The sequence below is a fragment of the Gobius niger genome (assembly GCF_951799975.1).
Source record: "Gobius niger genome assembly, chromosome: 6".
Classification (NCBI taxonomy): domain Eukaryota; kingdom Metazoa; phylum Chordata; class Actinopteri; order Gobiiformes; family Gobiidae; genus Gobius; species Gobius niger.
Window position 1 is genome coordinate 17,631,392 of NC_136857.1, and position 12,498 is coordinate 17,643,889.

Here is a 12,498-nt window from a genome sequence, read left to right on the forward strand (position 1 = left end):
CAGTTTACGTTTGAAAAAAAAAAAAAAAAAGCTTTACAGTATACCGAAAGTGTAAACAAGATGAATGTTTGTTTTGCCAGTGGTCACCCTTTTATGATTATCCAACTCGCCACAACACATATAATCTTTATTTGAATCCGATTACACATCATGTGCTGTTTTATCATTCCCTTGCAAATTATTCCACTTATTTCATGGGCTTGTCACAGCAAGATCAAGTCTGAGAAATAACTGAAGTCGAAGCAGTGAACCTCAGCTGGACTCAACTAACAGAGTAGTTATTGAACTACTAGATACTATTAGATACTGTATTCTTACTGAAACACAGTAAGTAGCACGGTGGCGCAGCGGTTAGTTTGCATGTTCTCCCTGTGTCTGCGTAGGTTAGTGGTAAAAACATGTGCAATAGGTTAATCCTCCAGCCAGGTGTTTCTGACCTGGCTCCACATCATGGAGATGGGTCCCCGAGCTACAGCCCATGCTGGCAGCTCACTGCTACAGGCCACCCCAGCGACACTGAGGATGGGTCAAATGCAGAGAAGAAATTTCTCTACAGAGATTAAAAAAGTTTAATTTAACTTATCTAGGCAGGGCTGCGCCTCGGTTTTGGAGATTAAACGCACATCTTACATAACTTCAGAAGTTTTAACATTTTAACCTCTCAACCCACATCTGAACCGAGCACATTTTCTCCTTTTTGGCTTTACCCAAATCTAAAAGCTGAAAAAAAGCATTAAAATAGGAAAATACGAAATACAAAAACCCAACAAAAAGCAATAAAAAAAATAAAAACTCTGTTATAATTTGATTTTTTTTCAAGATTTATTTATGCATATGCAGATGTGTGTGTATAGGTACGTATGTATATATAGGAGTGTATGTGTGCGTGTATGTGTGTATTGTGTATGTATGTATGTATGTATGTGTGTGTATATGTATATATATGTATGTATATATGTATATTTATTTTTGCTGAGATCCCCGGGGTAACTGTTTGTTTGTCTTCAAAGGAAAACAAACAATAAAAAGAAAAAATAGTTTAAAAAAAAGCAATAGAAAAGGGACGAAAACAATCACTTTTGTAGGTCTTAGCTTTCAAATTGCTCTCCAGTCCTGAAGCTTTTAGATTTGGATAAAGTCAAATTGGAGAAAATGCACTTGGTTCAGGCAGGGGGTAAAAGGTTAAAGAAGACCTCAATATGAACAGCTAAACAAATACATCATTTCAGAACATGTTTGCAGAGCTATAATCTAAAGACTTTCCACATGATTAATCCTTATGAACTTTTGTTTTCTGAGGACATGTTGGGACCTGGACCTGTTTTTTCTCTAGTGCTATTGTTACAGCTATTACTGCTAGTTTAAACAATTACTATTTCCACTTTAGCTCATTACAGCACACGACAACAGCACAAATCGTCATGTCTTTCCAGTCTCTGTCACAGTCACTTGGTGTTTGAAGCTTTTACAGTTTGTTATTCCGCTGCTCGACGCTGGCTCAACACCTTCCCGCCCCGACACATGAGGAGGTGGTGCGCCTTCTCAGGTCATAATTTAGCTGCATGTATGTTGACTCTGTTTATTTTAAGAACTTGTTTGAAATTACTTTTTTTTTTTCCTGTAAAATCTCGCAGAGAAAAAAAGGGGCGATAGTGACATTTTACTGTGAACGTCTCGTGAATCGAAATGAGGCTTTTGTGCTTGATCAAAATGGTTTAAAAGGCTACGTCTGACAAGTACAGGGAAAAAGTGAAATTATATATGGAAAATGTGTCGTCTTTGATATCGGAGATGGAGCTGCCGTTGACAAGGCGGGGCTTTCAGAGTTAGTTGGACCGTATTGTTACTCCTCATCCGCTTTTTGTAGATTTATTTCCCAGTGTTTCTTTTCTGATGTTGTCTCAAGGAAGAGGACTTTTAAGTTTATATTGAATACTATGAGGTATTCAAGTCCTCGAGATCCACTCTGTCGCGCACTAGATAGATTTGTGTAAAGGACAGATAAAGGAAGTGATGCATTACAAAGGATTAGACAAAGGAAATTTGGGAAATTTGATAAATTCTGTCCCTCTGTTGTACAGCCATTTAGACGATCTGTTTCCTAGCCCTGCCTATTTAAAAAATGTCCCACTTTTGCACGGTTTTCATGGTTAACCGAGAATTGTATAGGAAAGTGAAGTCTGCAAAAATACAGATATTCCTTGTTGAAAATGTACAATGCTTCGGCTCCCATCTTGTTTTGAAAATGTTTAGGCATTAAAGATATTAATCCGTCTCTCTATGACCTTCTATATTGTTTATCTCCTCCCACTTTTTCTGTTCACTGAGGTGTCCACCCGACCTACACATACATGTCTTTGACTGAAGAAGCCTGAGAGGCCATGGTAACAGAGAGAAAATGCCACTGTGCACTTCTCATTAAAATTAATCTTTTATCTCGTTTTATTACAGCCATTAAAGCTATTACAATGTTCTGGTGTAAACCTTTTGGCTGCTCCCCTTCTTTCAGGGGTCAAAGCAGTGAATCATTACCTACTTAAGCTACTATTTATGGCTGACTGCAACCCTCTCAGTTTATTGGGGCTTGGGAGTACACACGGTGAATATCTTCTCAAGATGGGCCGAAAGTAATTATTGCACTATTTACTTTTTTCTCTTGAAGACTCAACAGTTAAAGCAGAACTAAGTAACTCGTGCCCCTAGAGGCCATAAGCGCCACTGCAGGTGTCGTAGCATGTTGCGTTTTATACTCATTAATTGTCCGTGAGAGTAAATACTACGCTGACAGAAAAGACAAAGGGAGAGAGGGATATTGTACATTGTGCCACAACTCAATAACACAATGGAGATATTTTTTTTCACTCACACTTTGCTGTAAATACTGCTAAAGTGGTGCTAGCCCACAGCTTTACCTGTTAGCCTGTTAGCTTCTTCTTCGTTATTCCATTAGTGTGTATTGCACCTCCAACCCGGTGCAGTTAAAGTTGCAAGGGTGGTTTTCTGGACAGAGACCCCAATGGGAGATGAAAGACCCCCAATCATCCCATTAACTAACACTTGTATTACCCCCAGAGGGACTACGGAAATGTATTTATTAAGGTAAACAAGTTACATAGTTCTGCTTTAAATTTGTATTTTTGTATTATAATAATACATATATATAGTTCTATTTATAATGTCTAGTTATAATATCTTCACACAATGTGCATTGTTGCATCATGTTAACTAATTAATTAATGTATTAGATTCATTCATTACTTAATTAATCAATTAATTAATTACAACATTGTTCTTAGGATCAAGCCTGTTTTAGAGTCAGTGTATAGTCCAGAAAACAATTATCGATTGCTCTATGTGTCATTTTTTTGCAGTCATCTGATTATTCATTGCAGTACTAGTCTTTACTTGTGCAGAAGTACAGAGGTCATTTTATCCCAATCGTATTTTGTAGAAACAACTAGACACAGCACTTTTACTATTCTTGTCACACACAGCATGGTATGTTTCATTCTTGCCTTTTTGCTGACCCCAATTACAGAGCTAGTACAGTCTGAACCGGTGTCATCGTCTCCTCTGTCTGTCTCTAAATCAAAAACACAGAGGCACCTGCGTTTCTACTCTCGACAAGACACTCATTTAGCCCCTCTTCAAAAGCCCAAATTATTGCTTCAAAACGTTCAGAATTCATAAGTGGAACCAACATAAAACAATACAAAGCACTAATCTTAAGAGAATAAGGTGCCTGAATTATATGGTGCTTTTTCAGTGCAGACAGACTTGTGGTTAACAATCTGTGCCGACAGCATCACAGTCATACATGGCCAAGGTAAAAGGGAGTGCACATTTGATCACAGTCTTGTTAAAACACACAACAGTGGTGTCGCTCTGCCTAAACTGATCTTTTTCGACCATTCCGTTGCATACTTGCTGCATGATTTTCCCTCATTTTGGAAGGATGTAGAACTGATTACTTGATACTTGGAAGAAGTGGCGATTGCGGCGGGTCAAATTAGCATGAATCTGATGAGAAAGTGTGACTGGCTGATGGGGCTATAACCACAGAACATTTCCTCCGCTGCTGCTGCTAAGTTGGTGAGTTGTTAGTGCTTCTGAGTGTGTTCACGACAGGGGGTTATGTAGCTCGCAGCAGAGCCACTCCATGGACTATTTTTAGTGGAGCATCTGACCTCACAGCCCCTTTCTGTCCCTCAATGCCACAGGGACTCAGCGTCTGGACTCGGCACATACATTTTGCACAAACACTAGCAGGCATGTGGCGAGGGGCGAGTGGGGGAGGAGGGAGGACACAAGGAGAGGCCAGTTTTTTTAGTGTAAAAGTGATGAGCTCGTCTCTTTGTATGGGACAGTGGTAAATGGGGGCTATTTGGGTTCGGCACACTCTGAGGTCACATTGTCCTTTTCACAGGGCTCTGCAGATGAACAGACACAGTCAAGTTCATCAAGGCCCCCAGTTCTGCTTTACGATTATGGCTTTTTTCCTTTTTCTTATTATTTGACCAAGCCAAAATGTTAGTCTGGTGCCCTGCCTCTCTTACAATATTTCATGAATTATGAATAGTTCAGTTTTTGTCTACTTTTGGTCTCCTACATAGGCATTAGGCGGGGCATGAACCAACTCTTTGTATGGGACATTGTTAAATGGGGTCTATTTAAGTTCCCCTCTGTCGGAGGTCACTCTGTCCTCTTACAGATGAACTGTGCTTCCTGCCAAGCAGACAGTCAAGTTCATTAGTGAGGCAGAAGTCACATCCAGGGCCACCTTGCTTGTTGAATGCCCTCTCTCTCACTCTGCCTCTGCCCTAGACCTTCATTATACTCACAGATAGACACTGTACTCCGTGTGTCCTCCAGTCAATGCCCCACACAGGTGTAGAAACTGTTTTTGTTCATGTTGCTTCTCCCTACTCCACTCCATGTAACTAGCCCCTGATCTTTGCTGGGGGCAGGTTGCCATAGCTGCGAGTGTGACCCAGTGTCAAGCTGTCCCTTGTGTTGATCCATAAAAAAAAAAGAAAAGCAAGCTAAATCTATCTGACATCATGTGAGCGTAAGCAGCACCTCATAAATCTCTGGCCAGTCGACCGTGAAACCTGGCAGTGAAAATTCCTCCCAAAATTAAAACGGTAGGGCGGCGTAAATTTGTGTTTTCTCGCCACACAAAGGGGTGACGTGTTGACCTTAAGGCTTGGTATTCACAGTGCAGCGCTGGTGCTGTGTCAGAGCGGCTCTTGAAGTTACAAGCAGCAGCATTGACAAGCAATTACTGTATATTAGATGTTCGTGTTCAAGGGGAGACATTGCTGATAATAGACAATCTTCCCCCACAATGTCTCAGTGAGCAAACTTCCCCAGGAAAAAAGGGTGTTTTCGCTGAATGGGCATGTCGGAGGCTCTTGTCAAATTTACGACAACATGCCGGTGCAGGAAACCACATATTTATTGAATATATAACACCTGGTGTGAACATTAAGCCTGGATTTTAATCTGTGCGCAGGTGTAGCCTCCAGAAGGACTGCAGTCTGGGCGTGTCTCCGCGCTCATGGATCAGTTTGGGAGAGGGGCCGCAGCAGTGTCCATCGATGACCCTCACCCCGTCAGAGATCAGCATCTCCGCAGACATCAAGGTGGGTTCGCGGTTAAACATTAAACTTGTATCTCTCACTACCAAGGCAACCGACTGGTGTTCAGGCTTCACCAAACAAGGCAAATATTTGAAATGCTACTCTTTTTTTTTTTTTTTAAGCTGCACAGACAAGAGGCAAAGCTGAAGGTCGAACAGCCCAGGCCATTGCATTGTGAAGTTTGGGTGGTGGTTTAATTGATCAATAAGACAATTAATCACAGTATAATCAAAATCCCTGTGTCAATGGTTTGAAATATACAATTTACAATAGTATAGTATATGATATCCACTGCAAACAAGGTTCTCAAAATGAAAAACACAATAATCTGAAATACTAAAATTGTAATCTCATGTATTAAAGGGATATTTCAGGATTTTTGACATAGGGCCTCATTTCCTAGTTATCCAGAGTGGTGCTAGGCTAGTGCTAGGCTGGCGCATTTCTACGGTAACAGCTAGCCTGCATTAAAAACAGTCTGACCCACTCCATAGTGCACCTGAGGCAAATCACTTACCGATATAAATGTGTCGACAGAATAACTGGCTGTTTTACCGTAAAAATGCGCTAACCTGGCACTAGCCCAGCACCACTAAACCTTCAAATATAAGGGTTGCCTGAATTAAAAAAATAAAAAATCGCCAGAATTCAACAAATGAGGCCCAAAAATGAAATATCCCTTTAAGGCAATACATTTCATACACCTCAGACATGGGAAATGTGCTATTCACTACAATAATAATCCCATTAGACTCGTTTTAATGAATCCTGACGAGATAATAAATCATAATAGCAAATACGTGGTCGTCTGAGGGCCTATGACGGCAATGTTGTTCTTTCCCAGGTTTGCACAAAACAAGCGTAAAAAGCCGCAGTTTAATTGGCCCGGCTGAATCCTGACACGTTAAATGCGTTTGACCTGTAATTATGGCTCGTAATGAGAAGAGGCGGCGCGGCGACAGGTCATTAATTGGTCCATTAATTGGTGAAATCGTCTTGTTATGTAGGTCAGCCCCATCCTTCAGGCATCCTCCGAGCCACAGGAAAGACCCGCTCAAGGCTGTCCTCCAAACAGGAAGCAGCGGACAGGAAGTCAGGGCCTTAGCAGCCAGGAAATGATCAATTCCAAAGGACAATAGACTAGGTTTATGGACAAGTTAGTGCGTGTTCCTTCCCCGGCTCATGTTTTCAGATTACCTAAATATACAGCTGTGGAGCAAAGAAGGAAAGGAAACCACCATTTTTCTCCTTTTTTTTTTTTTTTTCTTCTATTGTGATCTGTTGTCATTTCCATGTAATTACTATCTGAGGAGTGTTATTTCTACAAGGACGAACAAATTAGCGGGGTGCAAGCAGTAATTTATAGAAGAAACAAACTTTGGGGTCTTGACTTTGACAAGAGAGCAGCACATGATACATTTGTAGTGAAGAGGACAGACTGTGGAGGCTCATGTTTTTGCTGCTGCGAGGAAGATGGTTCAAAGAAGAGTCGTGGCACGTAGCTATCGGGATGACAGGAGGGAGAGAGCGTAGAAACAGAGAGGAAGAGCAACTTTTTTTCCATGCATTTTTTTCCTACCACTTAGTTTGCTCTCAGGAAATTCCTCATGAGCGTGTTCAGTTTCAATTTGCACTAATAAATGGTACAATTTGAGAAAGAGATCCTTTTGCTGTGTTGCACGTTGCCCTTGCTCTCAGCCTATAGCCGCCTCCTTGCCTCTGTCTCTTCACACATTGAAATCTTTTAGCTGAAACGCAGTCATGTCAGGGAGGTGCTATGTTTCTCATTATACGTCTGTCATACTTCATCACTTAAGCCAATTTTAGACGTGATGCTAGCACCCCGCCATCTGTTTCTTCATTGCACATTCGCTTTTCTCTGCCTCTCTCCTTGAACTACCGAACAAATTTGAATAAAAGCCAATTTTGTGCAACCTCTGCTAAAGACTGCTACTGTTAATGTGGGGAAGAAGAAAAAAAAAAAGTACTATCTATTGAGTAAATTAAGTTATTGTTACTATATGAGAAAAAGATTATTGAAGTAAAAATATGATTGGAAAATGGGGGATTAAACCTCAAAGTAAAAAAGCAATCACTGCCAGTTTCAATACCGGATATATTATACTGCTGAAGTTCCTGCTGTTACAATAAAAAAAAAAAACTGCTATTATCTATCAGTACTTTTCTTTTTACTGTGTTTTGTACTCTATCACTACTGGTGTCATCTATGAACACAACTTTCTTTACAATGAATGCAAATCATAGTAAAGTGCCTCCGCTCATGTGGACTGTGAACATAGATCGCTATTGCTTTCTCAGTCGTAATCTTAACTATACTTCATGTATTCCGGTACTTCTAACATGTACCCAATTAAAAGTAGCCACCGTCTACTTTCTATTTCTGGTAAATGTGAGATAACTACAAGATGTGTGGGCACGTGTGAGGAGGAAGCAGCTATTGATTCCCATTGATCTGCCTTTGCGGTTGTAGGACATTGGGATCTTGATAAATGGCAGTGTCCCGGACCTCATTGGCTCTCGGGTGGAGTGTGAATACGGGCCTGGGGTATCCACAGCTGCGACCGTGCACCTGGACTACGGCCCCGCGCAGATCCAGACCTGCCCTCTGCTTCCGCGGGACAACTACCAGCCCATCCTCCCCGGCACAGGTGAGAAACGAAATGTAGCACATAAACACTTACACGAGAGGAGATTAGCAGCGGCCCGTGTCAAGCCAAATTTGAACACCCATGCTCTTCTTCTTCCATTCACAAAGTCATGTCTTGTGTCTTTTTATACCAAATTGGTCATAGGATTTATATTATTTGCTCTTCCCAACATATCCCCCTAGATTTTTAGCTTGAGGCAGGAACAAAGAGTGCAGCAGCAGAAGATAATTTGTCCTCATAATATCAATGAAAGACTGAAATATGTGCTGAATCTGGGAAATACTGGGTCTTTGGGCTTCACTTTTTGAACTGAGCCACAGAAATAAATAATTCCTCAGTTTTTTGTTTTTTTTTGTTGCTCGGAGGGGAAATGCACTTGTATCCAGAACTCCTGCAAATCTTGTAGGACATCTGTCGTCTCTGTTTTGTCTTGTGACACGGGCTGAATTTTGAATGGTTTGAAAGCTGGCAGCACTCCTCACTGTTTCTTTTGTTTGTGCAGATCATCTGACTGTTTCGGTGGCGATAAAAGTGAATGGCACAGCTGTGGTATCTGGGAACTTCATCGTTTACGACTGCGAACGGACTGGAGCCATACATCCAAAGACGTCGTGAGTCCCCAAGATCCATTGTCGTGCACTGTTTATCTCAAATCCCCCCATTTATTCAGCGCTGGCCAAGCGAAAAACATCCATTACATGCAAATTTAATTCACTTACCTTCAACTGGGGGCTTTTTAGAGCTGCAGGAGAAGCCTTAAAAAAGACCTCTCTAAGCATTCGACATGATCAGAGCTGTTCCTAAAGCTACAGCGTCACTCAAATGTCAGCCCAAATGTCTCAGTGGTATTGCTGACAAATAGCTAGAGGCTGAAGGAAGAACAATGCTGCTCCCCTGCTACATTTTCAGGCATTTTATTCTGTCTCTCACTCCAGCCTTTTCTCCCCATAACTGCTTTGTGTTCGGGCTCCAGTCAACACTTGGTCAACAATACATGTTTTGATTAATTTGTTTATTCATTAAACTTTTGAAGGAGCATAATAATTGTATGGTACATCAGAAATACTTTGTTTAAAAAAAAGCACTGGTTCTTACATCTGTGATACATGTACCATTGGTGGCATGGGCATCAGTGGTATGCTGGGTGATCTGCTAAACTGCTTCATTTATGTTTTAGTAATGCATTCAAAGCAGAACTAAGTAGCTCATGCCCCTAGAGGCCATAAGCGCCACTGCAGGTGTCGTAGCATGTTGTGGTTTTTTGCCCATTCATTCTCCATGAGAGTAAATACTACGCTGACAGAAAAGACAAAGGGAGAGAGGGATATTGTACATCCAATTACACAATGGAGATAATTTTTTCACTTAAACTTGGGTATAAACACTGCTAAAGCCCGCAGTTAGCTTTGCCCGTTAGCCTGTTAGCTTCTTCTTCATGATTACAGTACATTGGTGTGTATCGGTGGCTCTGACCCAGAGGCAGGAAAGTTGCAATTGTGGTTTTCTGGCCAGAGACACCAGAGGGAGATGAGAGGGACAAAGAAAAGGATTTATTAAGGTAAATAAGTTACTTAGTTCTTTAAGTTAGGTCTTCATCTGTAATAGACATGATTAACTCTCGGTTTGACATATTTTGTCCAATTTCGGTCTATTTTTGTCTCGGTTTGGCCCTGATGTGATCTTGATCTAATTCTGGTAGTGCCTGAAGCATCAAGTATTTTGATGTAGTACTTGGAAACTCAAATACTTTTGAGATACGTTTGAGAACCCACTCCACTGATTTACAGAAATTGAACAAACAAACAACATAAAATAAAATGCAAAATGTTGAAACACCCAATAGATTGTGGAAGAGCAAACAATTGGATTATACTTTGCAACATTGAGTGAGTAATTGTAATTCCTCTGGCACTGACGTATCTGTATATGACATCATTTATTAAAATTCAAATGACTTCTTTACTAGATGGCCTGGTTTCAATGCAAGATCAAATTTGCAATTAATGTTCTGTTGAACCAGGAAATTGGATATGTGCGTCTGGCTTGTCATGTCGTGCATTTTGTTTTTTGTGCCTACGACTCTATGGCCCGGTCACAACGAGGGCTTTCTCATGTGTGAGGTTCATCCAACTGGCTTCTCCTCTTTGCATGTTGGACTATGTCAAAAGATCCTTTTTATCTGATGGGCGGACAGCAGAGGCTCATAGGGGCTATAGCGTGCGTGTGATAGCCTGCGTTTCAAAGCCTCTGGGCGTGTCCCCTTTGTTCTCTTTGTTATGTTGTTTTGATAAAAGCTTTTCTAGGTGTGAATAGAGGAGTCGCAGGTACATGTGTGCGCAGCTCCGCGAGGTCCAAAAGTGTGAAATTAGACGGCAGTTTGTCGGAGGTGATAATGAGCACTGTGCCATTCTCACAGGAAGCTGCACATTGGGCTGGAAAACTGCAGAGAGGGAGAGACGCTCTATCTGATTTCAATCACTCCAATAATCCCCAAAGAGACAACATTATGAGCTGCTCCTGAAACACGGCTGCGCCACACAGTCCAGTGTCAAGGATTTAGGTTTGTCTAATGTCTGCAATAAATTTTCTTTGATCCAGCTGTCATAAATATGCATTACCAGCCGTATTTGTCTTTGTCAGTCAATATTTGTGTGCATTAAGGGGAATTTAACACTTTACACAGTTGTCCTACGAAAGCTATCTGGGAATAAACATTTGGTTTAAATTATTGTAAATGACAGTTTAGTGAGCGACCACATTTTGATTTTGGGAGCCTACTTTCTGAGTAAAGAGAAAATTAAGAACTCTAGAAGCTTGGATTATTACTTTATAGATCCTACCAGGTATGCTAGGTTTGGGCTAAGATCTGTAAATAAGCCTATACTAGTGTACTGCTACTACCTGCAACTATGCTCAAAGCTTTAGTTGAAATGGAAGCTGTATAATAAATTTACCAGATTTATTTTTCCTTTTTAGTCAACGGTAAATCCCATCTGGAGTGAGGATAGCATTCCTGTGTGGAAAGAAAACACACCTATTATTAATTTCTGCTTTGTGCTATATTTTACAATGGAAGCTACCCCGGAGTAATAAAACTAAGTATTGTTTTCCAAAGCATGCCTCCGACTCTTCAACAAAGGCAGGTTTTAGTTACACCGTGTCTAAAGCTGTTTCTCTGTTCCTCTCTGGACAAAGTGGTAATGACAGCCAGCCCGGTGGGATGCGCCTTATCTGGCCTCTTTATGTCCAGTCAGTCAGTCCTTTATTTTCCTCACAAAGTCTCAAGTTTTTGCTCTTTCTCTGCTTGTGGTCTTGTGGTCTAGTTCCCGCACAGTAAAAGAGTAAAAGGCTAATTCTTTTAATTGTGCCGTTTGGAGCCAAGATTGTTTTTGGCTGTTTTATGAACTGGAAACATAAAAAAAATGACAATATCTTGCTTTCAAAAATACTTAAACCCAAATATTCTCAAAATGAATATTACTAGTCTAGTTTTGCTGCTGTGTTGGTACTACTGTAGTAATACTAATACTGCCTCCAATTCCTATTCTTATACTACTGTATCCACTCATTGTATTTGTTTAGTACTTATCGTGGCATATGAATGACACTTCTAATGTCTGTCTATATTACCAGCAGTAGCTTAGATTTTGTAATGTTTGCCTATTGATCTGAAGTTTGATGGATTGATCCCGGCTCCTGCCATTGCATTCCTTCATTGTGCCCTTGGGCAAGACCCACCCACCTTTCCCCCAGAGTTTGTGTGCACTGGTTGTATAAATGAGTGTGGATGGATGAGTGGTTCCTTGATGTAAAGCGCTTTGAGTGTCCAGTGGAGGTTTAAAAGCACTACATAAATGTTTGTGTTTACCATTTTATTCGTATTATTATTTGTTTTAAATTTCCATAACTTTTTGCTATTGTAAAGGGCGATGAAGGAGGAAGAGATGTGGAGATGCTGCGAAAGGGAAGCAGCAGCTTTTGCTTCCTCTTTTTTTTCTTCTAACCAGGCGCAGCAGGTGTGTGCATGCAAGATGACAGCCTCGTCTGGATCAATGCTGTTGTTGCACCGGGTGGCAGTTCTGGCCCTAATTTTTATTCTATTTCTGAATCCCACTGGCAAAAATGAATGGGAAATTTTACTTACAGAACCCTGATGTTGGCGGGACCTTAAAGCTAAATTTGTTTTG

At 40.9% G+C, this 12,498-nt stretch overlaps 1 protein-coding gene across 1 annotated transcript in view; it reads left to right on the forward strand.

The window, feature by feature from the left end:
- Window positions 1-12,498, forward strand: part of plxnd1 (plexin D1) — a 124,696-nt gene that overhangs the window by 18,316 nt on the left and 93,882 nt on the right. Inside the window, exons 5-7 of the mRNA XM_079557741.1 lie at window positions 5,516-5,645; window positions 8,134-8,311; window positions 8,814-8,922. Of these exons, the coding sequence (XP_079413867.1) occupies window positions 5,516-5,645; window positions 8,134-8,311; window positions 8,814-8,922 (417 nt within the window). The remainder of the gene's footprint in view (window positions 1-5,515; window positions 5,646-8,133; window positions 8,312-8,813; window positions 8,923-12,498) is intronic.